Consider the following 26617-nt stretch of genomic DNA (forward strand, 5'->3'; position numbering starts at 1 on the left):
GTGGTTGGTTAGCTGTTGTTAAAAATAAACTATAACAATGATTGGTCATGAAGATTGTCAGTGGAGGTCAGTCACTGTGAAAATGACATCATATGTCAATTCCACTTGGGACATGATTAGGTAACACACAGATTTCATATGGCCTCTGTAAATTCACCAGTGCATTCAATAGATAACTATCATCTAATTCATCATATTTTTATTTAATGTGTATGTTATGTGACATTACAAGAAAGATTTAAAGTAATTCACATCATTGGTGGTATTTTTGGTAATGACATGACTGAAAGAAGACGGTTATAAAAATGTAAAAAAAAAACAGTTCAAGTACTGTTATAATTTTATTTATTATAGAATTATCTATTTATTCTTTTACAATGAGGAGATAGCTTTTGATCTATGAGGTTTAATTTATATCTATTTATTTTATTTTTATAAATTTTAATTGTTTACTTCCTGTAGCAACAGAGATGAAAAGCTGTTTTTGTTTATTATTTACATGCTTTACATCAGTTCTATTTTCTTCCTCCTTTTTGTAATATCTGATTGGTTACTTAAAATTATGTCAGCAATTTGAAAAATATCTTTTCTGTACACTAACATCTATTTATGTTTTTTATTAATTAAATATTTATGCTCTTTAATCTATGCATCAACAGTGTTGCTTCTAGGAAGCAGGTAATAACTTTCTGGTAGTTTACTTTTAAAAAATTGACAATCTTTAAAGGTCACACACAAAATTACTAACTGGAATAAAAAAAAATATCTGTATACCAAATGTTAGGCAATATATTTTCTCACATGATTATATTTTCACCTACTCATGTAACCAACCTCAGAGAAAACAACAAAAAAAAACACATTATTAAAAGTGAAGTTGATTGATTCAGTTTGTAATTAGAAAATTAATCGTCAGTGAAAAAATTAATTATTCTATATGTATTTTTTGTAAAAATGTCTTCTTTTGTAATCATTTTTGAGAAATTACTTATAATTCAAACAAATTTGCATTACTTCAATGAATAATAATTAGTGAAATGAACAAATTAAAAATGAAAAAGGTTTATTACTAATAACTGCAAAGCTTTATTTCATATAAATCCCCAAAATGAATTAATAAAGTTGAGAATAATTGGCAACAGATAATGATTATGATTCACACAATATATACTACTACTATTAATACAAAACATATTTTTATTAGAATCCGTAAAATAGTCTTATTTGCTTAAAAAAGTCCTGATGTTTGTAATTGAAGCTAAAACCTGAATCAGTCTCAAACATCAAAAAGTATTTCAAATATATACTACGAGATTTCTACTTTAACCAGTAATACTACTTATACATTAATGATTGTACTAGAAAGTACAAATGATTGTACAAGTAAATGGTTATAAGCAAAACAGATAATAATTAATAAATGCTATATATACATTTATTTTTCACAAGTTGTTAGAAGTTTTCTCCATTTCCTTTTTTAATCTTTGTAGTGATTGCTCCATCTCTACAAAGAAATAGATTGTATTACAATTTTAAAATTATGTGTTTTATTCATTTTTTTTTTTTACTATGTTACACACTAATTTATATTATTAAAAACAAATAATTTACAAATTGAAATTAAAGAACATATATTTAGAATTAAAAATCAATAACATTTTGAATAAATGCAAACTTGAAAGATTTTAAGATGCAATGATTGACTTAAAATATAATCAAAAAATAGGTTAAATGAGAAAATAAAAGAAATAACTATTACAATGTTATATAGGTATGTATGTAAGAGAAAGTATATTCTTCTAGTGCACACCAACAGAGAGAAGGAAGCATTTCAGATAAGACTAAGTGGAAAAGACTCTTCAAGTTTGCTATCTTTTAACTGAAAAAGGGTTCAGAAGGCAAACTGTTAAAATATTTAACAATTTTTCTTTATGAATGCATAAAACTCATTTGTTGTATATTTATAACATATGTATTTTCACAGAGGATTTTTTTACTTCCTTAATTTTTTTACACAGTGGTTGTGTATCAAAAAGTTTAGAATATTGTAAACAACATATCAAAAGTAATAAACACTCGATTATGATTACTGACACAATTATGAGAACGCTGTGTGATTAGCATATAATTCATAAAGTCATAATTGAAAATGAAATAAAAAGAAAATAACATTTACTTATGAAACGTTTTAGGTTTTCAAGGCTTTGCAGAAGTTGTTATAAACTGCAATTTTTAACTTCTATTACAAGTATACACAGTCAGTGATTATGAAAATAATTTGTTAAGTTAAAAATTATATAAGTTATTAAAAAAAAAATACAAAAAAAAATTAAAATGAATTTTACTTTTTTAATGTAATTAAGATTTATTTATAGATTATGTGTAAATAAAATTTTTAATAACATTTGTTCATTCAATTGAAGTTTCATATCTGAGTTAAAAGTTGGATATTTAAGGTAGCCTGTTTCTGAAATTTTTAAAATGAGTACAGTATGTTTGTATTTTGCCACATTTTTAAAAGGTTAAATCTGATCAGAACTGTAAACAGACTAGTTGTAGTGGTGAAGGAGATACTCTAGGTTTTGCATTACGAGTATTAACAATCCCAAAGACGATTAACAATCCCCCCCACAAGTGTAATCACACATTCACATTTATAAAAACGGTTGACAGATATAATAAAGTTTGGAAAGGAAAACTTTAAAATTGTTAGTGTTGGACCAGTTTATGCAGGAATGAAGTGAGACGTTTTTATGGAGTGAAACCAAAATTTTCTAGTGCTGCTGTTGTTGGATAATGAGATTGCCTCAGATATAGTGAAATCTTAACAGTTATCTAATCCTGAGTATCCTACAATATTAAATACTAAGCTAGGTTAGATTTTATTAGGCACCATGCCTACTTCCAATGTTCAGACACTTACCAAAAACATTCTTCCATGCAATGAAAAGATCAAAAATCAATTAGAACGATTTTAGAAAATTGAAGAAATCAGTGACCATTTCTTCAATTTATATGGTCTTCACTACTGTGAAGACCATATTCTTCAGTATATTACAAGAAATGCATTGTTCATCTTCCAGTGTGAGAGAATGATTCTGACCTTGGTGATTCATTAGCAGATGCAATGAGTAGATTTCTTTAACTACAAAAACTTTTGAATCAAGATGAAAATTTAAATGGTGCAAATATGGGACACATGGATCAAGATATAACTCCTCATTTCAATGAGTTAATGTTCTACTTACCTTATCATCCTTTATTTACAGAGAATAATTCAACAACAAAGACAAGAGTTCAATGCTAAATACAAAACTACTTCCAGATTTTCACTCAATGATGTTTTATAAGTTGGCCCAACAATTCAACAAGATTTATGTTCTGTATTACTTAGGTTTTGTAGTCATGCAGTTTTCTTCACTGCAGATAAAGCAAAGATTTACCAATAAATCAGGGTTAGTGATGAAACCTAATTTGCAAAAAATTCTGTGGAGACATCATCAGATGAAGCCATCAAGGAATTCAAGCAAAAGACAGTGACAACATCCACTCCTTTTCTGGCTATCAGCAATTAATTCAGATAAAAGCAATTTATTTCCAAAGGGAATCACAAATTTTACTTGTCGGTACTGATGATATGTATGTAGATGATTATATCTCTGGTGCCACTATTATTGAAGAGTAAGAACTAGGCATTGAACTACAGAATCAAATTATTGCTTTACTCAAAAAGAGTAGATTTCATCTCTGTAAATGCTGTTTGAAAAAAGCTGAGTTACTATTGAATGTTCCTGACAAAGATGGAGAATTGCGACATCCTCTCAAGTTTGGTAATGAAGAGACTATTAGAACCTCAGGTGTACTCTGGCATTCTACTTCAGACAAGTTCCAAATAGCGTTTCATGGTGTATACAACAAACAATGTACAAGGAGAAATGTGTCAGTAATTGCATTTATTTTTGATCCTTTAGGTTTAATTGGTCCTCCAGTTATTAAGTGTAAAATATTTATGGAATGTTTGTGGAAGGAAAAACTCCAATGGGATGATGAACTTCCTAAAGACAATCTAGGAAGTCATTGAGACAATCCCTTCATAGACATAGATAAAATGATTGCAAGAATGGCAGCCATTTTATTGTCAATTACCTGCCATTGAAAATTTTTGTATTGATCATTTGATACTTTTAAATACTGCACTAAAGGAGGAGGCTCAACTACATGGATTCGTTGAACTTCTGAACAAGCTTGTAGTGCATGAATTTATTTATGCGCAGTAGACACAAATGTACATATTAAGGTGAAGTTATTGTGTTTCAAATCAAGAGTGGCTGCCGGCCTCCATGGCACGAGTGGTAGTGTCTCTGCCTTTCATTCCGAGGTCCCAGGTTCGAATCTCGGTCAGGCATGGCATTTTTATACACGCTACAAATCATTCATCTCATCCTCTAAAGCAGTCTCTAACGATGGTTCCAGAGATTAAACAAAAAAAAAAAAATCAAGAGTGGCTAATCTCAAGAAAATCTCTTTACCACATTTGGAGCTGAATGCAGCTCATTTTTTAACCTAGTTTTTTAAGAAGGTACAACATGAAGATACAATTTGTATTGGTATTTATCAGACTACCTATGTTAAAGAAGGTACATGATAAAATTTGTCAATAAAAATCAGACATATTTTTGGTCTGACTCGACAATTATCTTTTGTTAGATCTCAGAGTCTTCTGAACGGCGGATGACATTTTCACCAACCGTGTCAATGAGATTCAAGAATTTACTAAGAAATCTAAATGGAATCATGTATTATCCCATGACAATCCAGCATGCCTCATTTCAAGAGGCCTACCTCCTTTGCAATTAAAGGATAATCAACTCTGGTGGAGTGGCCCGAGTTGACTTCATGAATCAACAATAGATTTTCCATGTAATTTTCACGTCAATGCTAAAGTTTCTGAACAACAATTAACTGTTAACTTGCTTGTTAGTAAGAAAAAGGGAGAAGAAGAATGGGATGTAGTGATTAAATTTTCATTACTAATTAAATTATGTGTCTTAGTTAACTGTAAGAATTATTCAAAATTGTTGTGCTGGTGAGAAAGACAAAAATACTAAACCTTTCTCAAGCATAGAATTTAAGAATTTTCTACATTCTGTCATAAAATAATTTCAACACTGTCATTTTACAGTGAATAATAATTCTTTAATTTCATCATTGCAACTTATAAGTAAGAGCCAACTTCAATCTCTCAACCCCTTCATAGACAAAAATGAACTGCTACATGTCTGTGGATAGTTCTTATGAAGGAAAATTTCAGTTATTTTACTCCCGCAATATAATTTAACATCCATGATTGTCTTAGTTAATCATATAAGGTTGCTTCATGCTGGACCACAATTATTAATTTCATCAGTCAGGTATTGGTAATGGATACCAAAAATTCATCACATTGTTAAAAGAGTTATACATAACTGTAATATATGATTTAAACTAAATGTAGTGATAACTCAGTAACTAATGGGTATCCTACCTAAATATCATGCAGCATTCCTCAGTTCTGGTATGAATTATACTGGGCCAATATATTTAAAAAGGACTTAACATGAAGTAAGACACTAAGCAAGACATACATCACCATTTTCATTTGACAGGTAAAACAAAGGCCATTCATATAGAATTGATTTGTAGCCTAACCTCAGATGCATTTATTGCAGTCTTTTGAAGATTTTTAGATGAACAGGGAAGGTGTATTAATTATACTATACTGATAATGGAATAAATTTCACAGGAGCATACAATCAGGCAAAGAAGTTAGGGAAGTTTCTATGTTCACAAGATCGACAAGAAAGAATGAGTACATATGCTGCTAATGAAGAATTCAATTGGCATTTCATCCCTCCCAACTCTCCTCACTTTGGAAGTCTGTGGGAAGCTGCTGTGTGATCCATGAAACATCACCTTCGATGAACTGTGGAAACCAAAAATTTTAATTTGAAGAAATGTCCATTTTGTTATGACCAAATCAAGTCACATCTAAATTCAAGACCTTTATGTCCATTGTCTAATGAACCTGATTCCTCAAATCAGCTCATTTTCTTGTTGGCAAAAATGTTAACTTTCCCTCCTGATTCTTATCTTTAGCTGTCGACAGCTGTTATCTTTAGCTGTTAGCTGTCGACAGGTTGTCAAGATGGCAGCAAATTCAGTAAATAATTCAAATCTTGAGGTAGAGATGGTCAACAGATTACCTTCATAATCTTCAACGATGTAAGAAGTGGAGTTCTCATCATCCAAACTTGAAGCCAGGTGCTCTAGTCCTAATCACAGATGACAACTCACCACAAATTCAGTGGTCAACACACCTAGTCCAGGAAGTTCAACCTGATCCTGATAATTTAGTGCGAGTGGTCACATTAAAGACTCCCACTGGCATTCTAAAACATCCCATAAATAAGATATACCCAATTTCCTGAATAAAACTCTTCTTAATTATCTTTAGTAGACAATTTTATTGTTATGATTCACCTCAACATTGTTTGTAGTTCATTATCTTATTGTTAATTCAATTTGTTCTTATTTCATTTTTCTTTCTTTTGTTTGTTTAATTTTATATGTTAGTGTTTCAGAGATTGTATACGTATCTATTGAGTATATTTAGGTGGGGAATAAATTTATTAATTTTAAATGGTTGGTATCAGCTGATGATTTTTTCTTATTTTTTTTAATTAGGCAAACGTATGTAAATAATTAAGTCAGTCAGGCACATGTGTGTGTGTGTGTGTATGTGTGTTCATGTGTGCTCACATGGCTGTGTGTATGTGTGTGTGTGTGTCAACACATGTGTAAATATGTGTTAGTATTCAAAATAAATAAATTGTAATGGACTGTAAATCAAATGCACACAGCAGACATCTCTCGTCTGAGCACACTGGAGTCTATAGCGTGACTGTCTCGATCATTTACGTACGTTTGCCTAATTAAAAAAAAAAAGAAGAAAAAACCATCAGCTCATCCCAATCATTTAAAATTAATGGAAAACTATACTTTCATGGCTTTATGTTCATCAAACATATTATTAATCAAATGAAATAAAAAAAAGGAATAAACAAGTATGATTGTTAACTGGTTGTATGGAAAGGTTCCAATTTTAAAATAACAAAAATTGTTTCACTAGTCTTGCAATATCATTTTATGGATAATGAAACAGATAAAAGGTCATATTTCATCTCTTTGTTATTTTACACATCATGGAAAACTATGAATTATTCAAATAATCGAACTGATTTATCTAGATCAACAGAGAATTCTTTCTAATGCATGCCATTTGGCAGCTGATGTAGGTGCACACAGCAAGGACAGCACTGTGGATTTTTTAACTATACTATTACAGGTATTTGAATTTTGCTTATATCTCTTTCCGCCAGGACTTTGCACTCAAATATTTTTCTTTTTTTCAGTTTTAAGAAGTGCTTGATTGGCAAGAAACTTGATGGAGATGAAATTATATAAATGAGGTGCATGTAGTGATTCTACATGCTACTGAGAGTGAAAAATGTCCAAGAAAAGAAATTCTAATTGCAAAAAAAAATAATAAAGAAATTCTAAAAGGGCTACAACTCAATTTTTTACATAAATGTTATATTTTACTGCATTTAAATCAAATTTCTATATTAGAATCTTCTTTTATTTTAAATTCCATTCTAAATAAATGTACCTTATAATTTAACTTAACAAATTTTTGAGTTAAAAGTCATACACTAAATAATTTAAAATAAAATTACTCCAAGATTTAAAAAAAAGTAACTCAAGTATTGTCATGAAACAGTTATAAAAGAAAAAATAAACTTAAAGAATCAAACCACACTCTAATTTAGTGTAAAAAGTTATCTACTCCCATTATTATAGCAATAATTTCTATATTCTGATAATGAAGTAAATTTTTTACATTCCTTATTCTCATCCATAGCATTTGAAGCTTCTTGAGAAACTGTTTTAATAGTATCATTCGAATGAACTACACTTTCAGGAAAATGATTCTGAACAGATTTACTTTTGTTAGTTAAATTTAAAATGGTATGTAGCATATTATTTTGAAAATTACTAACAATAATTGCCACAATTAAAGTTACAATACCAGTAAATATTAAAAACCATGGAAAGAAATTTAAAACATTTAATAAATGATAAAATGTAACCAGTAGTGATAAATGATCATCATCAAGCTTGAAACCCTGGAACAAGATAAATTTTAATTAAATTTATGTTATTATATCTATCTACCTTAAATTTAATCTTAAATGATGTAAGTAACTCATATGTTACTTGAATTCAGTAATGAATTGAGTGCTTTGTATATAGAAGATAATCTCAGCTACTTTTCTTTTATTTCCTTGTTTCTCCATTTCAATTAATTTTCTTTAGTTTTCATTATGTAAATCAAATAAAAATAATATGAGGGTCATTCAGTAATTAAAGAGACAAATGGACAACAGCAGAAAATCTATTTCGTAGAATAAAATGAAACTGTTTGATATTTAAGTTGGCACCAATGAAAGAAAATATCAGCTGTTTGAAAAGAACTTCAATTACTATAAAACTTTTTTATTTATATAAAAAAGAATTTACTGTAGAACAGCATGCTGTGAGAAGATTTTTATTTCTGAAGGTGTAAAACCAACCAAAATTCACTTGCAGATGTTAAAACAATATGGTAAAATGTTGATTAACCATGTATATTTTAATAATTAAACAGTTTAAAATAAGCAGGACAAGTGACATTGATTTTCACCATAGTGAAAGACCGGCACAGGTTTCAACTGGTGCTTTGCAAAATAACATTATTAATTTAATCACAAGAACAGATGCATAAAAATCTGGGAAATGGCTGACAGTTTTGGAACTGTCCTTTCATTATCCATGTTAATCTGAATTACCAAAAAACATGTTCAAGTTGGGTTTCAAGACAGCTGACTCAAAATCACAAAGACATCCAAATTCACATTGGTGCTTAAACAATGAATTTAAGCAGAAGAGAACGCTTTTTTAAATCACATAATACTTGTCTTAATCATTTTGAGCTGGAATCCAAATGTTAGAGTATGGAATGTAAACGTCCAAGTTCACCCACCGTGAAAAATTCAAAACTAATGTCTCAGGTGATAAAGGATGCTAACCGTACTTTGAGATATAAAGATCTAATTTATTGTGATTATTTGGAAGTACAATGTACAATCAACAGTGAGTGCTATAGTAGCATGCTAGAAAACAAAATAAAACCTGCAATAAGGAGGGAAAATTCTGGTCCTCTCTCAAAAAGCATAATTTTTCTGCATGAAAACGCCCACCTGGTACAATTAAAAAAAAAGTCAGGAGATGTTGCCACATCTACCTGAGAGTCTTGAACTTGCACCATCAAATTTTTTTTGCTCCTCTCAAATAGTTTTTATGTGATACCAAGTTCTGCAACAAAGAGCAGGTCAAGAAAGCATTAAAAGAATTTCTCAGACACTGAAGTGAATAATTCTGTACTCCTGGAATAAAAAAGCTCACAGAAAGAAATCCCTAAATGTAGCTGGGGATCAGCAGTGGATTAACCATTAAGCAAAATAAGCACCTGCTTAGGGCATCAAGGGAAGAGTGCAGCACTACAGGCATATATGGTGTATGTACTATAATAATTCATGTACTTTTGTACATATGTACATATAAAAAATGTATAAGAAATGCAAGAGGGGCAAGATTAGTGAATTTCTGTAAGGAGAACTCTGGTATGGGTTGTATGGGGGGATAGCACCTTTCCTATGCATGACAACCACATCTCAAGATGGTCATGCAGGACTGGTTCCCACATGCCTCCAACTCTCACTTTTGGCTCCAAGAAGGCTAAAGGATTGTTATTTGCTCACTGGTAAGGCAGCGATTGGAATGCAATGGTAGGAGAAGGATCAGAAGGAAATGTTGTGGGAGACTTGGATTAGGTTTAAGAAATGCGAGAGAGGCAAGATTGGTGGATTTCTGTAAGAACTCTTTGGTAATTGGTAATACACTATTCCAAGCCCACAAGAGATGCCGATATACATGGACATCAAGAATAAATGGAGAGAGGTACCAGATAAATTACTTTATGATAGAAAACAGGTATAGAAATTGTTTAAAAAATTCAAAAGCACATCCAGGTGCAGATATAGATTCGGACTATAATCTTGTGGTGGGAGAGTTACAGATGAGGATGAACAAAGGGAAAAGAATACTTAAAGATGGAGGCAAAAGGGAAAGATTAAAAAATTATTTGGTAAATAGAGGAAGAAGGGAAGAGGGACACAGACCCAAACATGGGTGGATATATATATAAAGGAGGATCTAATAAATGCCATCAAAGATGCCGGAGATAAAAAGTAGATTAAGAGGACAAAGAAAGAATGGGTTACAGAAGTGATGCAGGATAAAATGGATGAGAGAAGAAAGTGGAAGAATGTCAGAACAGAAGAGGGTAAGAAGATGTAGAGGAAACTAAATAACGAATTAAAGAAGAGAGACAGGAAGGGCGCGGCAAACATGATTGATGGAGAGGTGTGAAGATATTCAGAAATTGGAGGGGGTAGTGAAGTTTGAAGAGATGTATAAAGTAGTTATGGAACTGGTATTTAAAAAGAGAAAAGGTAAAACTAGAATGGAAATAGTGACAGAAGATGGGGAGGTGGTTAATGGGAAGAACAAGGTTCTAGGTAGATGGAAACAATATGTGGAAGGACTTTACGAAGTAGATAAGAGACCAGATTTCCTAGGAATTGAAGATGAACCGGAAGTGTGTGAGGAGGAGAAAGGTTGTTACATTATGGAGGGAGAGGTAGAAAAAGCCTTAAAGGAAATGAAGAACAGGAAAGCATGTGGAGTCAATGAAGTATCGGCTGAGCTATCGAAAGGTTTAGTGGAAAGGGGAATTAGAGATATTACAAGCCTGTGTAATTTGACATACGAGAGTGGTGATTGGCCGGAAGATTTCATGACTACTATTATGGTCCCAATTGAAAAGAAGAGTAATACATTGAAATCTGAGGAATATAGGACCATTAGCCTTATATCGCATGCAGCTAAGATACTACTAAGAGTGTTGAGTGAGAGACTTTATGACTAGAGACTAGAGAGATCAATTGGGGAAGACCAGTTTGGATTTAGAAGGGGGAAGGGAACAAGGGATGCGATAGGATTAATAAGACTAATCAGAAAAAGATATATTGAAAAGCATATGCGGTCTTCAAAGATCTGGAGGAGGCATTTGACAGGGTGGAATAGGATAAACTGCTGAGAATCTTAAAGGAAAAAGGAGTCGCTTGGAGAGAAAGGAGATTAATAAGAAATCTATACTTGTCACAAAAGGTAAAAATAAAGATTGGGAATGAATTATCGGAGGAAAACAGACTTGGGAGAGGTGTGCGGCAGGGATGTTGCATGTCACCGACTCTGATCAACTGTTACCTAGAAGTGATAATTGAAAAGAGTAACTGGTAATAAGGGTGTAAATATTGGGGGAAGGAGGATAGAGTGCGTTAGGTTCACTGATGACATGGCAGTGCTGGCAGAGAGTGAGTACATGATGAATGAAATGTTGAGAAGAATAAATCAAACCTGCGAAGAGTATGGGATTAAGATAAATAGAAAGAAGACAAAAAGCATGATAATTAAGAGATCAACCAAAAGGGCAATGATTAGGATTGGGGGAAATAAAGTTGAGCAAGTGGCATCCTTAAGTACCTGGGGTGCATCATTAAGGAAGATATGAAATGTGATCAGGAAGTTAAAGTACGAATTGCTAGAGCAAAGGAAGCATTCAACAAAATGAGGAGAGTGCTATGTAGCAAACTAGATCTGCGACTAAGAAAAAAACTTGTAAAATTTTTGTGTGGAATGGTGGCCCTTTTAGGGGCAGATGCATGGATTATTAGGAAAGGAGAGGAGAGAAGATTGGAGGCCTTTGAAATTTGGGTTTGGAAGAGAATGGAAAAGATCAGCTGGATGGAGAGAGTTCGGCATGAGGAGGTGCTTCGTAAAGTAGAAGAGAGGGCGATTATTGAAATTACAAAAAAGAAGAAAATGCAATTGGTTGGGACACTGGCTGAGACATGACTGCCTGTTAGTGATGGCATTGGAAGGATTTGTAACAGGGAGGAAAGCAAGAGTCTGGAGACGAATGAAAATGACAGATAATATAAAAAGAGAAGAAGATACTATCAAATGAAACAAATGGCACAGAATCAAGTAGAGTGGAGGGCAGCCATGTGAAAAGCTGCCTTTGAGCAGAACACTTATTATTATGTACATATCTATGTACCAACAATAAGTACATACATATAAAAATAATTACATGTTGGTTTAGTTGGGACATGGTACCAACCAGTTCTCATCCACCCTCTTTACTTATATTTGTATTGTAGTGTTGTCATTCACGACTGTTGATTTAAAAACAAATTGTGAATGAATGCGAATTTATCATTTTCAGTTGTTATTTTTAATAATACATTTCATTAAGCACAAATAAGAAAAAAAACAAAGACATAAAATATTGTTATTTTATTATTATTGTAGGTTAATCACTTAAAATATACTTAATATCATGCATGAGTACAATACAGTGTTTTAATTAACTAACAATCAAATCATATTGAAAATGATTAAATTTTTATTTTTTTGTTTGTTTTATTTGACTTTTGTAAGTAGACTTTTAATTGTTAAAAATTTTGAAATTGTTAAAATTTATTGTTTAAATTTAACAATTAAAATCTATCTAATTGTACAGTTTTTCAGTTATTATTTGTTTGATGTTTTTAATTTGAAAATTTTGTTTGTTGTGATGTTCGTTGCTTGACTATTATTTTTTTTTTTAAAGTGATATGTTATGATTGTTCTTTTGTGAATTTTTTACACAATTTGGATCGTTGAATGTTTTTTGATAATATAAATAATATTTGGAATTATGATAAATTTTAAGTTGAATTTTATAACAACACTTTAAATATTTTAAAGGAATATTCATTCTCGGAAATTTTTTTGTATAAATTTTGTTAAGCTGAGGTCATATTTAATTTTGTTTATACATTAGGCTTAATATACAAGTTAAATCTCCAATATCTACCCATAAGATTTTAACGAGACAGAAAATGAAATAGTGTCTTATTAAATTGTGTGAATCATTCTGCCTATGATATGTGTAACTGTGTTGACTGCTGCATAATAATTAAAAAAAAATATTCTTTTTATTTCTATGATTTACAGACCCGAAGAACCAAGATGAAACATGTTGAGTTAAGTGGTGCACAAAAGCAAAAACTATCAAAAAAAGAAATAAGAAAAGCCATTGGATTGTAAAGCAGTCAAACTGCAAAGTTGACTGTTTTCTTCGCACAAGTTCCATGAAATGATATCGATTCTGAGTCAAACCCAATTTCCATCAACAGAAATATACACCAATATGGTAAATACCACTTTGATCACTTCAGAATCAAAATATGATGGCGTTAGAATCACCAAATTGTCAAAAAGCAGACTGACCTCACTTTGCCAGTAAATTCTCTTGATATCTCACTGCAAATATTGATTCATATTACTTTTCAATATATTCAAATACAGATGTGGGTTATTGGATTGCTTGGGGACTCAGTGACTGTATACAACACAATGAAGTACTTGACCAAATCTTACCAGCATTAACAGGATCAGTTTATTGCATTGCTTCTAAACTCTTTGCTCCTTAAAATTCTCGAATCTTGTTATAAGAGAAGGATTTAGTGACTGGCAAAATACTATTGTAACTGATAATGATGAAAAAAGCACTACTCACAGAAACTCTACGCTAACAATCTTAACTCACAGACAAGGTGCAGGGTTGGGGCAATAGTTTGAGAAACAAATTCAGGAAGATTGTGATTACTGGGTTCATGTCTTGAGGTGTATGATAGTAGTTATTTGTATGTTAGTCAAACTTGGCTTGGCTTTTCGAGGAACAGAAGAAAGGTTTGGATCATTGCAAAATGGGAATTTCTTTGGGCAGCTTGAGCTCATAAGCCAGTTTCATCTATTATTAACAAGCCACATTCCAAAATAGAGAAATTCTGGCAAAGGAAATCCTTCTTACCTGTCCAAAACCACCAGTAAGAAACTCATTCAATTAAAGGTACAAAAGTTCATTGTTGACGAAGTAAAATTTTCTGGTTATTTTACTTTGTCAGTTTATTCAACACTAGATCTATCACATGTTGATCAGTTAAGTGTTATACTTAGATACTTAAAAGATGGACCTTTCTGGAAATGAAAATCTATACCAGTGAGGAAATGATAAGTCAGGTGTTGCAGTATTTAACCCACCGGGTTGGTCTAGTGGTTAACGCGTCTTCCCAAATCAGCTGATTTGGAAGTCGAGAGTTATAGCGTTCAAGTCCTAGTAAAGCCAGCTATTTTTACACGGACTTGAATACTAGATCGTGGATACCGGTGTTCTTTGGTGGTTGGGTTTCAATTAACCACACATCTCAGGTATGGTCGAACTGAGAATGTACAAGACTACACTTCATTCACACTCATACATATCATCCTCATTCATCCTCTGAAGTATTATCTAAACGGTAGTTACCGGAGGCTAAACAGGAAAAAGAAAGAAAAAGGTGTTGCAGTATTTAGGGAAGATTTTAAGCTAAACTTTTCAAAATGTAGAGATCAGTCTTATGAGATGCTGCTAACATGTCTGGGTGTTACAAGGGTGCTGCAAAAAATTTTAGGAACAAAGTTTGCTGCATAATGTGCACTGTGCTGCTCATTTACTAAATCTGTTAGGCCAAAGTGTTATGACTGCTATCAAAAGGCATTTAATTTCTTCTCTACAGTGCAGTTACTCTATACCCTTTTTTCAGCCTCAAGCAGCCAATGGAAAATTCTTAAATGTTGTATTGGAAATAAAAGCATCTTAAAATTTTTCTCTGATACCAGATGGGAGCCACATGCTATGGCAAAAGCAGCAATTTTGAAATCTTTCCTTAAAATTTTAGAAACCTTAGAATATACAGCTGAATACCAGTTACAAAAGGGAGACACTAGAACAGAAGCAAATAATATTGCAGATAAGATACAAGAACTAGAATTCACTTTTATGTTGAATTTTTAAAATGAGATTGTGCAGAATTTTCATAGAGTAAGCTAAGTACTACAAAATGAAGATATGAACTTAAAAACACTACAGATTTGTATGTATCATTAGCTAACCAACTGTACACCTCACAAGATGAATTTAAAAGATATAAAGCAACTACAAAGGAAATGCTACCAGTTGTTAATTTTACAAGGTAGCTACAACTCGCAAAGTTATCAGAAAGAAGGTACCCAATGATGAAGATGTATCTCCAGTTTTACAAAATTGTTGACAAACTTGAAACTGAGATGAAAAAAGAGAAGAGATATACAAAGAAAGAGCAGAGCGATTGCCTTTTTTAAGTGATGTGCCACATAATGTTACTTCAACATCTACTAAATTGAAAAGTATTCTCAATGCTGTCAAAAGCTAATTGATGTTTACTAAGAGGCTTTAACAGTAATTTCTCAGCTGAACTATTTCATTCATATGTGTGCCATAGTTCAGTGAAACAAAGAGTATAAAAATAAGATTCAGTCATGGTGAACGTAATAAAATAATTGTAGATGACAAAATTGAATGTGCCTTTCCAAATGTAGACATTGGATTTCATATATTTTTAAGATTAATGTTCACAATCGTAAAGCTGAGCAATCACTTACTCAATTGAAGTATATTAAAATCCCATCAGAACAACTATGCAACAAGGCAGGCTGGATGCATTATCTCTATTAAGTATAGACGCAGACATGTTAAATAAGATTAGTTTTGAGAATCTGATCAAATACTTTAGAATTAAAAAAAGTAGGAGAAAACTTGAGAAATGTAAATAAAGTAGAAGAATACAAAAATAAACATTATTTTCCATCTTACTGTAAGTTTTGTTTAATTTCAATAAAAATACTTGATGGTTTATTATCGATTATATTTTGAATTACATATATATTACAAAACTTTTTACATGCTTAGGGTCTGTGAGGGTCTTAATACACCCCTGCTGGGGTTATGTTGAAAAGTAGCATCGATTTCATTGTCACTGAATTTTTTTACAGCCTTTTGTCACTTTAATTACTGAAAAATACTTGTATTATTGTTATCAAACTTGTTTTACATTGCTATAAAAAAAAACATCAATCTAAACTGATAATTTATCTGTAACAGAAAGTAACACTCAATGCAAATTATAAATCATTGATATCAATTAATGCTAATATACGTAAAGCCAGAGATAAGTTCTTTTATAAATATGCATATAGCCATTCAACAACGTATTCCATTTAATGTAAGAATAAATGAAAATAAATCCATCTTTTAAGCTTTAAAACTAAATAGAGCTTACAATAGTACATATACTGTCATGATAAAAACAATCATTCCTAGTAAAGTTCTTATGTCATTAGTTTTCCTGGTAAGGTAATTGTCTTAAATCTCTCAACCATGTAAGTAATTTTTAGAAAAAGATAAGTTCAAATATACTTGTTCTAGCATTAACATATATGCTTTGATAAAAGCAGATGCTTTCATGACTTTACATTGATTGAAAATATCTCATTTTGAGTATGTAATACTGCTTTAGGAATAGATAAAGTTTTTAGGCTATGAAGAAACTCATTTGTGGTAGGGAAAAGAAGATTATAAATCTATAACACAGGTTCACTGGTGCTGGAACACTATTCCAATACTGCTTTTTGGGAGAAATTAAGAATTGTCATTAAACAAAAAAATTAGTTTTAATTTAGTCTGGCCTATATTTTATTTTAACAATAAGTAAGTATCCATTTATTAATGAAAAACATTATAACTTCCTTAAATGGTGTGTGATGAAGGATATTGGTGTAAAATATAAAAATCAGACTGCACAAATCAGCTCCTTGCTATCACATATCCAGAGGCAATAGTGACAAAATAAGTCGCTAAAAATCTAATTTACAGAAAAAATTAAACATTAGATATCAAAAAAATAAGAAGAAAAAAATAAGTTTTTCTTCTTATCAATGTAATCATCAAAATAAACGTCCATTTTTACTTCCTTGTACGAAGTAAATTAAGTATTGTAATTGCAAAAAATTTCAGATTTCAACGGAAATATACATTTTGACCATCCCTGAATCCACTTTGAATAGTTTCAGTGTGATGTCTGTACATATGCATCTCACATAACTCAAAAATGATCAGCAATAGAATGTTGAAATTTTGGATTTTGAACTGTTGTAACATTTAGTTGTGCACCTCCCTTTTTAATTGCAATCAACTCAACCAAAAGTGTCCAAAATCCAACAAATTTGGATTTTTTTTAACTGCAGTAATAAGCCCTCATTTAAAGATTTTTAGCGACATATCATGTGGTATTTATTTTCATTGGTTCCAGAGTTATAGCCAAATGAAATTTTATTTAATGAAATATTTAGATCTTACAAGGAAAGGCACATCAGTTCAAATCCGACTAAATATCCTTTCTTTTTTTTTGAATTTAAATATATTGATTTATTAACCTCTGATTGAAAAAAATCAGAAGTTATTAGTGAAAAAAAATTTCATGTACTTTTCATTTTCATTCAAAAATGTTTACAGAGATTAGTAATTATTAATAAATCAATATATTTAAATGAAAAAGAAAGTTAAAAAAAATTATATGTATATGAAGTTGGATTTGAACCAATGTGTGCATGGTTATGAATCCGACACATTCTCACTTTCACCGTATAATTTCTTGAGCGATGTGAAGATGTGAAGCAAAATTAATATATAAACTAATATAAAATGCTGATATGACAACAAAAAACTGATGCAATGTGGTGTCTACCACAATGCAATTGTGTAACTGTCCACTTTATTAAAGAATTGGAGGATCGTATCTCACTTTCAAATGAAATAAGTTTAAATGAAGTGCAGCAAAAAATATGTATATGTAATTTAATAGGCATACAAGGAAGTCATGTGGTGTCCACATCAGATTTTTCATAACATTTTCATGAAGCCAGCTGCTTGTGGCTGTGGACCATTCCTACAGTCTGCTATAATACAAAATCACATGTTCTGGTATTGAAAAATTTACAAGTGCACCCTTGATCCATAAAGAATCTTTTGAGAAGCTAAAATTAATAACAATTTCTTCTTTATTTTATCTACGAAGCAATAATCAATTTACAGGGGAGATTTTCTTTTCTAAATTGGATACTCAGAATTATGGAACAAAAAAATTTGCAAGTAGGTAAAAAGATTCACAATACTCTACAGAACTACACTATTTAAGGCTAAACCAACTTTTATACAGCTTAACTTGTGTATAAATCACCATACTACATTAATACTAGTGATAATATAGAGATATTTTTACTAAAAAAAATTTAAAATCAGTTTTTATTATAAAAAAAATGTTATGCTTTTGAAGAACTCTTTTCTCTCTCTAATATTGATTAATTTAGACAGTATTAAACTTCTGATTTACTCTAAATTCAGATGAGTCACCAGGAAAAATCAGTGTGCTCACTTCTGGTCAAGGTCACTACCATTCTTTAATAATCTAACAGTTATAAAATTCCTTACCCTTCTGAATAAATTGACAATTGAAGGGCAAAGAATAAATTGTTTTAGTACAGTATGTGCTTCTATCAAATGATAAATAGACTAACAAATAAAGAAAAATTCTCGTTTCCAAAATATAGGCTCTATACCAAAATATATGAGAAATCTAATAAGAAATATTATAGTATTCATTCAGTGGTAGATCCTATGAAAAGTTATTGACTAAGAATGATTTTAATCAGACAAATAAATGTCTTTGTCTGAGAATAAGCTTCTTAATGTTCCTGATAAGTTAATTCCCATATCAACGAAATTATTTACAAAACTGGCAAAGAAATCTGATATTAGTTATATACTTGCACAGTAAAGTGCAAGTGTATTTGCATAGTAAGTATTACAGAAATACAACAATTTTTTCCATTAAAGAGAAACTGAACCCTGTTTACTGAAAACTTCAACAAACTCGTGAACAATCACTTGTTTCAGAAGCTATATATAATTCAATATGAAATAAAAGATAAAATACTCATGTAACATTTTAAAAAGATGAAACAAGGTTGAATTTAATACACAAAATACTCGCTTATGAATCACACAAAATCTACAAAAAATTCCACAAATACCCTAGCAAAATTTTATATACGGTCTAAATTACTTTATCCATTGATCACACAGTTCAATCAAAATAAAGTACTAAATTACTATATGCTTAATTTATTAAGCTCTGCTTCTGCATTAACAGTTTGTTTTTCAACTACACTTCAATATAAAACATTTGAGGATTGGCTCATTTTAAGGGTCTCTGGTTGTAAAGTTTCTTTTGTCCTTTTATCAACTGAATATTACTTTTGGAAAGCAGGAAAAACAGTTGCATACAAAGATCAGTCTCTGATCATCTGATTAGGAGAGCTGAAACCACCAATATCCATCCCACAATTGAAATTTTATTAAAATAAGTTATTTCAGATGAAATAACTTATAACTCAAGGAAATGTAAAAATTGAAATAAATAAAAGAAAATGCCTAATGCCTTAGTTATAAAAAAAAAAATATTATTTAGTATTAAAATAAATTTTTGAAATAAGTTTAACTCTGATAATTGCTATTTATACCTAATTATGAGTAGAAGTTTAAATTTGTTAATAAGTAATGTTTATTGAACTAATTTACTCCAATCAGTAGATATCTTTAATCATTCAAAAGAAAACACAACATTCACTAACATTTTTTGAATAAGCATTAATGGTTTCACAAACAGAATTACCTCTTCAATCCAAAGCAAGGGCAGTAAGCCAGTGGAAATATTTTCAAGAACGTCAATATTTGAAACAACATGTAAATGCATGTTCATCTGCATTCTTTTATAACCTTCTACTGGTGTGCCTGTTTTCTGTTCAAAAAATAATAAATAATACACTAGGAAGAACGTAAATAATTATTAAAAAAATAATAAATTGTTACTAATTAACAAGATTCTCAAATATGTTAAAATCTGCTTGGTTGTCAATGTTTTCTAAATTATAGAAACTCATATTTTGAAAGAGGAATAAATTATTCAGTAAGTAAACAGTATTGTGTATAATGTAAATGAATACAAGGTTGTAAACAAATGTTTAACAATATTTTTGAAGTTTTTCAAATAGGTATGTATTCATTGTCACACTTAAAATACAGATGAATACACACCTTATTAAAGCAATAAGTATTTTATCCTGGTCAGTTTATAACAATATAGTATATAGATCACATCATTATAAGAAAAATTGTAAATACAACAAAAATTATAAAATAAAAAATTAAATGGAATTAAAGTCCATATTAAGTATTTAAAATACAAACAGATGTTAATAATGTTGATATTTATTATTATTAATGATTATTTATTTATTATTATTAATGATATTAATATTTTCTATATTTGTAGGATTCATATACATGAATCCTACAAATATAGAAAATAACTACAAAATAGTTCTTAATTCAGAAGGTGAACTGAAAATTGTTTTGACAATACACACTTGAATAGGATGCAGAAAATTCAGGATTTTTTAAAATTTTAATTAGTATTATTTAAAAATTAATTAACAGAATAATATTACTACATCAAAAAAAAATTTTTAAATTGTATTTTAAATAAATTAGTGGGAAGATTTTTTTAAGTGTTTTGATGATTTATTAAAATAGCAATGGAAGCATAATGCGCTTTCTTGTGTATTTTGTTGAGATGTGTTAACAGTTCCATTGTCTGGTTAGTAGGGATGAATAATGTTTTTAAGAAAAAATAATTGTTGTTTTTAATCATGGTTTTTAAAAAGAAATTATACTTATTATGTGTCTTTTTGTATTTTTTCAATACCTATTTCAAACTAATCTAAAGAATTTTCAGTAATCTAATAATTAAGATTTATTGAAAATCGTCTTTAACTGAATTTCTTTTAATTTTTAAATGATTTTCAAATTTGCTTTTATTATTTGTATATGAGTATCAGGACTATATAAAAATAATCCACACCTGTTCTTTTACTGAGAAAAACTAAATTTTAAAGTTTATGAGGGGACAGTTCATCAAACTAATCATGTTGGTCAAACATATGGGAGTTATTTTCCTGTAAAATAACAATTAATAGTAAAATAAATATCAAATTAAAAAACAGAGTGAGAATTTTTTTATGTTCTGCTTGACTCAAGACTCTAGATTTTACGAAAATCTATTACAAATCTTAATTTTTTGCCTAAATTTCTAAGTGTCAAAAACATTACTGTAACTTACTTCAAATTTATACAAAAAATATTTTAAAACAAAAGTGATATAATAAGAGATGACAAAATTCATTAAAATTCAATAATTTATATAAGCCATTATAAATGACTAAACCAAATTTCAGCTTTTTAGCTGCTTGGGAAGTTGAAGTCAGCTTTCCCACTTATGTAATATGTGTAAATTTAGTCATATGTGTTAAATTTACAGCATGTCAGCATTGATTTAAGTACTTTTGAACTAGTAGAATTGATGCAACAACAAAATTTACAAAACAGAAATATTTGTCCTGATAATATCTGTACCTCAGTTGTATTTTGTCAATCATTCACTTCATATTATAATAATTATTATATTAAATAATACTGGTTATAGTATATAAGCTGGAATGGAGACATTTCTGTTGTTCAGCATAATTAACCATCAGCTTGTAATAAAAGTTTCACTTATACATTACCTGATGAACAGTTTCTTTTATACTTCATTTTACTTGAAAACATTCACATGACATTTTTTAAAAGATATTTTATTATAAACAAAATTAGAATTGAGAAGAAAATTTTCTTTATTTTGTGACATCACTTTATATAGCACATATAAAAAATATTACTAATTTGTTCTAAAACTTTCTTCTGACTTAATGATATTTTGACTTCTATGGTATTTAGTTGCTTTAAAGTGTGATCAATAATATTTTATGATTATTTTTTAACATGATTATGGCAGTAAGATTCTACTGTATTAGGATGGTATGTTCATCCATGCCCCTCTAATTCCAGAATAGATGTACAAATTTTCATAAAGCAGGTTAAAGATTCTTTTTTGTACAAGTGACACTGAATCAATAACAAACTGAAAACAAGTTATCAGACAGTGTAATCCATTTTTTCAAACTGGAAAACTAAATTTTTTCATTCTCATTAAATGGGATATCAAATAAGATAAAATTTCCCAAATCGGTAGAAAGCTACAATTCCCTTGGGAATAACTACACTGGTATTTTTTATAAAAGTCAGAAAAAGTTATTCTGATTATCAACCTCAACCTCAAAGAAGTTAAAATATAAGAGTTGAGAGAGGAAAAGTTATAACCTGATAGGGATATACCCCTTAGACAGTAGTAACCTATTACTATGAAAGGAATTTTCACTAACATCTTGTTAGAAAAAAATGGGTGCAAATTGATCTATATATTTAAACAGTAAAAATCTTGCTGAATCACTTATCACTAATCTTTCTTCTTCCCAAATACATGGAAAGCTGAGATTTGGCAATAGTTATTCCAAAGAGGAAGGATCCTTGGGAAAAATATATAAAAATTATTTTGATTAACAATCTTTAGAAGGTTAAATTAAGTACAATTTTTAATCCCTGCTTAATTTAAAACATGGCTAAAATATTTTCATTTGATGATAAGCTACTCTTAGGAAAGAAAATTTCCTCTCTAAGAAAAGAGAAGAATTCTTCAAAATTAAAGCATCTTGCTCTAGTTAAAATACAACACCAAAACAATAGTTTCACATGAGAACAGAAGTCACCAACAATTACAGCAAAGCAACTCTGTAAAATGAAGTAAAACAGGTTTTCTAGTGACTTTTCCCTGAGCCAAATGCACAGTTGCAAATTGGCAAATTATAAAATGTTGATAATAATGAGCCCTATATGTGAGACCTTCACTTGCAAAGATTAGCTAAACAAAGAACAGCCCTCCAGAGAAAACAACTCTCATTTTTTAAAATCTTTTTTCATGATAATATTTTTATGCAATTTACTTTAAAATGAATTTTAAAAACCTGTTACTGATTTTTGTCTTGTTATAGAAGCTCAATGAATGATACTACATCATAATTTTCATCCTTAGGCTGGTAAAATTCAACTGCTAAACTGTAATTAGGGTTACAGTCTTCTAAGAGAAAGTAAGTTGTAAAATAAAAATTAAAGATAAATGTAAAAATAGACAAGCAAAAGAATAAATTAATTAAATTATAATGTATGTAGTTTTCTATGCCCAAAGTAATAGGTTAAATACGTTAATAGTATAAAATTCATGTTAATGAATTTAAATATTTTTTATTAAAAAAATCTTTTTTTATAAATTTTAAGCAGTTATTTAATTCCTTAACAAAATAAAACAAAACACAAACATAACATTATGGTGCTAACTTTCTGTAATTTATTAACATATTATTTCAACTTGTTCCCTGGCTTGTTATATAAAACAGTTACATTTTTCATACAAAATAAAACTGTCTGTCAGCAGTCAAAATGACAGCAACTTGAGAATAGACATCCCTGTTGTTTACTTGCAACTTTTTTATTCTAAAATTAAATATTTTAATATAGAAAGAACATAGCACACTTTTTTATTGTCCACATAAGTTTAGAATAAATGTAACAGTAATCTTTAAACTCACTTTAATAGTGCTGTAATTAAAAATATTATTAAAAAATTAACTTACAGGTTCAATTTGAACAAATGTTTCATGTTTAGTCTTGTTAGGATTTAAACCTAAAGGATAATCCAAATATTCCTTATCAGCCATGTAGAAATGGGGTTGTGAAAATGCTACTGGAGTATCTAAAACACATCACAAAAGTAAATAGTCAAGTACACCAGAGTAGAGACATTGAATGTTAGAGGCATTCCACGTTACCATTATCATGTTACCAGAAGCCTCCGATTAAAGCAAAGATTATTTTCCTGATAATCTTGCAAAATTCAAGTCTCACAAGTTAAAACACATTTTCTGTTATATATAGCATAAAATGTAATTTACAAAAGACACCATTTCAATATAATTATGTACATATTTAAATTTAAAAAGTATAAAATAAATGTGAATATATTTATATCCTCTGTGCTGACACTCTTTGGGCCAAACCCCTACAAATCTGAATGTTAAAGAGATTATAACTATTAGAGAGAAAAATAAACTAACACTGTAGCTTTTGAACCGGAGACGTAGTAACAGAATTTTAGAACATTAGAACATGGTATATAAGAAATTTTGCAGGAAAATAAACTTCATTCTTTTATTAATAATTAAGGGTAAAAGACACAAGAATCTTTCACTATCAAAGTTGAAAAAGAAAGGAAGCAGATACCAAGAGTTAAGTGATACCAGGATCTTGATAAAATTTGCTAAGTTGGAGAGGCAAAAAAGGATCTGATAAATAAAGGCCATAAAAAGAGTGCCATTTCATTAATGATATAGTTAATGAAAAAAAGAAACTCTGACCTTTACTTAAGATCCTAATAACAATATCAACACAGAAAACAAATTGGTAATTTCTGGTGAACTAAATAAATTTTCCGGTGTAATAGTTGATAGTAAGGGTGGCCTTACTGATTTTGGGAAGAGTGAGTGGGTCAAATGTAAAAGGATTAAGTTTATTGAAAAATATAAGCAGAAAAATGTTAACTGTAATACTATTATTTCAATGTTGCGAAGATAGTAATTTCATTTTCACTGACATCAAGTATTAAATCATCTAATGATAATGAACCATCAACTGTTATATTTGGAAAGATCTTTCAAGAGGACAAGAGGAAAAAAATAAATGAATGTATATTTTAAGGAAGAGTGATATGTTTGGCAGAGATGCAAGAATAAGAAAAGGGCAAAGTTAGTTTTTAACCATTGCCTTCATGCACAGAAAGAACTCATCATTAAGGGCTAGAAGAGACATATCCCTTTAACAATATATATTTTTTTAACATCAATTCTTTTAAAAATCATACTCCTCTGTACTATATACAATATATTTATTTTATTTTATTAGATCAACCAAAGTATAGAATAAATAAAGTAGTATGCCTTACCTTATTCCAGTATATATGCAGGAGCGCTATTGCGATTTACTTGCATCATCAGCTACATTACATATTCATATATTCATCTTAAATTACATTACAAACTTCATAAAATATAACTTATCATGCTCAATTATAATAAGAATTATCATAATTGAGCATATATAACTTGAGCATGTAATAATTGTCATATAGCAATTATTTTTGTTATATGACAAAATAATTGTCATATTATTATATAATATATATTATATTATATTATATAAATAATTGTCATATGTAAAAATTTCTACAATTTAATTTTTAATGTTAATGAAGTTTTCATATTTTTAATTTTATTTTAATTTTTAATTAACTGAATAAATGTTTAAATTCTTAAAATAAAAAGATTAAAGGTTTTAAATTTTAAATAAAATGAATAAATGCATGATAAGTTATTATATTTTATGAAGTTTGTAATGTAATTTGAGATGAATATGTAATGCAGCTGATGATGCGAGTAAATCGCAAAAGCGGTCCTGCATATATAGTGGAATAAGGTAAGTCATCCTATTTTATTTATTCTGTACTTTGGTTGATCTAATAAACTAAAATAAATAAGTATGTTTTTTTTAAAGTTAATACTTATAAGACACATATTCTTCTATACTGATATATTGCATTTTTTATAATCAAAAAACAACTTGAACAACCCAAGTACAGAATTACAAAGTAAATGAAATGACACCTTATTTTTTCTTTTCTTTATTCCAATAGCACTTTTGCAGGATCCTACACCATCAGTTGAATATAAATTATATAAAATTACATATCAAACATAACAATTTTTTTTTTTAGAATAAAAATTAAAAGATTAAAATTACTTCATATATACAAAATATGAATTAAATAAAATAAGATAACTACATATATTTAAATATGACGTCAATTAAGAATTAAAATTAAATATAAAACAATTAGAAAATTTATACCATATAACCTGGCCAGCCAATGTTACATTACTGAGTGTTTTTGAAATTATTTATATACATTCTGATTATATCTATTTTTATCTAAAAATGTGCTTATAAGAGTGTCATCATATTTTGTCTGAAAGTTGATCAAGCTGGAAATTCTTTTGTACAAATATATATATATAAAATCTCTTGAAAATGTCCAAACTTTTACTATTATTATTTAAATTAAATTTCATAATTTCCACTTTTTCCATATTTGTCTGAATATAAGATACAGAATGTTTGTTATTAATAAGGTGGTCAGCAACATTAGATAAATCCAATTTACAATTTTATAATTTCTAATGTGTTCTAAAAATATAGTTTTAAAGACCTATTAGTAAAATGATAGTAATTTTAATATTTTTTATCGTTTAATTTTTATTCTTAAAAAAAAAATTGTTACGTTTGATATGT

At 29.3% G+C, this 26617-nt stretch overlaps 1 protein-coding gene across 9 annotated transcripts in view; it reads right to left on the reverse strand.

Annotated features, from left to right (window-relative positions):
- Positions 1-1255: 1255 nt before the first annotated feature.
- LOC142318824 (sensory neuron membrane protein 2-like) overlaps positions 1256-26617 on the reverse strand; it is a 75257-nt gene continuing 49895 nt past the window's right edge. For 3 of the 9 annotated variants that reach the window (XM_075355340.1, XM_075355339.1, XM_075355341.1), the window contains exons 8-10: positions 23851-23969; positions 19899-20024; positions 7102-8225 (exon numbers count right to left, since the gene is read on the reverse strand). In XM_075355340.1, the coding sequence (XP_075211455.1) occupies positions 7878-8225; positions 19899-20024; positions 23851-23969 (593 nt within the window). In that variant the 3' untranslated portion in view covers positions 7102-7877. Of the gene's footprint in view, positions 1505-7100; positions 8226-8274; positions 8410-16125; positions 16262-19898; positions 20025-23850; positions 23970-26617 lie in introns of those variants that run through there. The other 6 variants (XM_075355343.1, XM_075355342.1, XM_075355344.1 and 3 more) reach the window with 5 other exon arrangements.

The sequence above is a fragment of the Lycorma delicatula genome, chromosome 2 (genome assembly GCF_047948215.1).
Source record: "Lycorma delicatula isolate Av1 chromosome 2, ASM4794821v1, whole genome shotgun sequence".
NCBI lineage: Eukaryota > Metazoa > Arthropoda > Insecta > Hemiptera > Fulgoridae > Lycorma > Lycorma delicatula.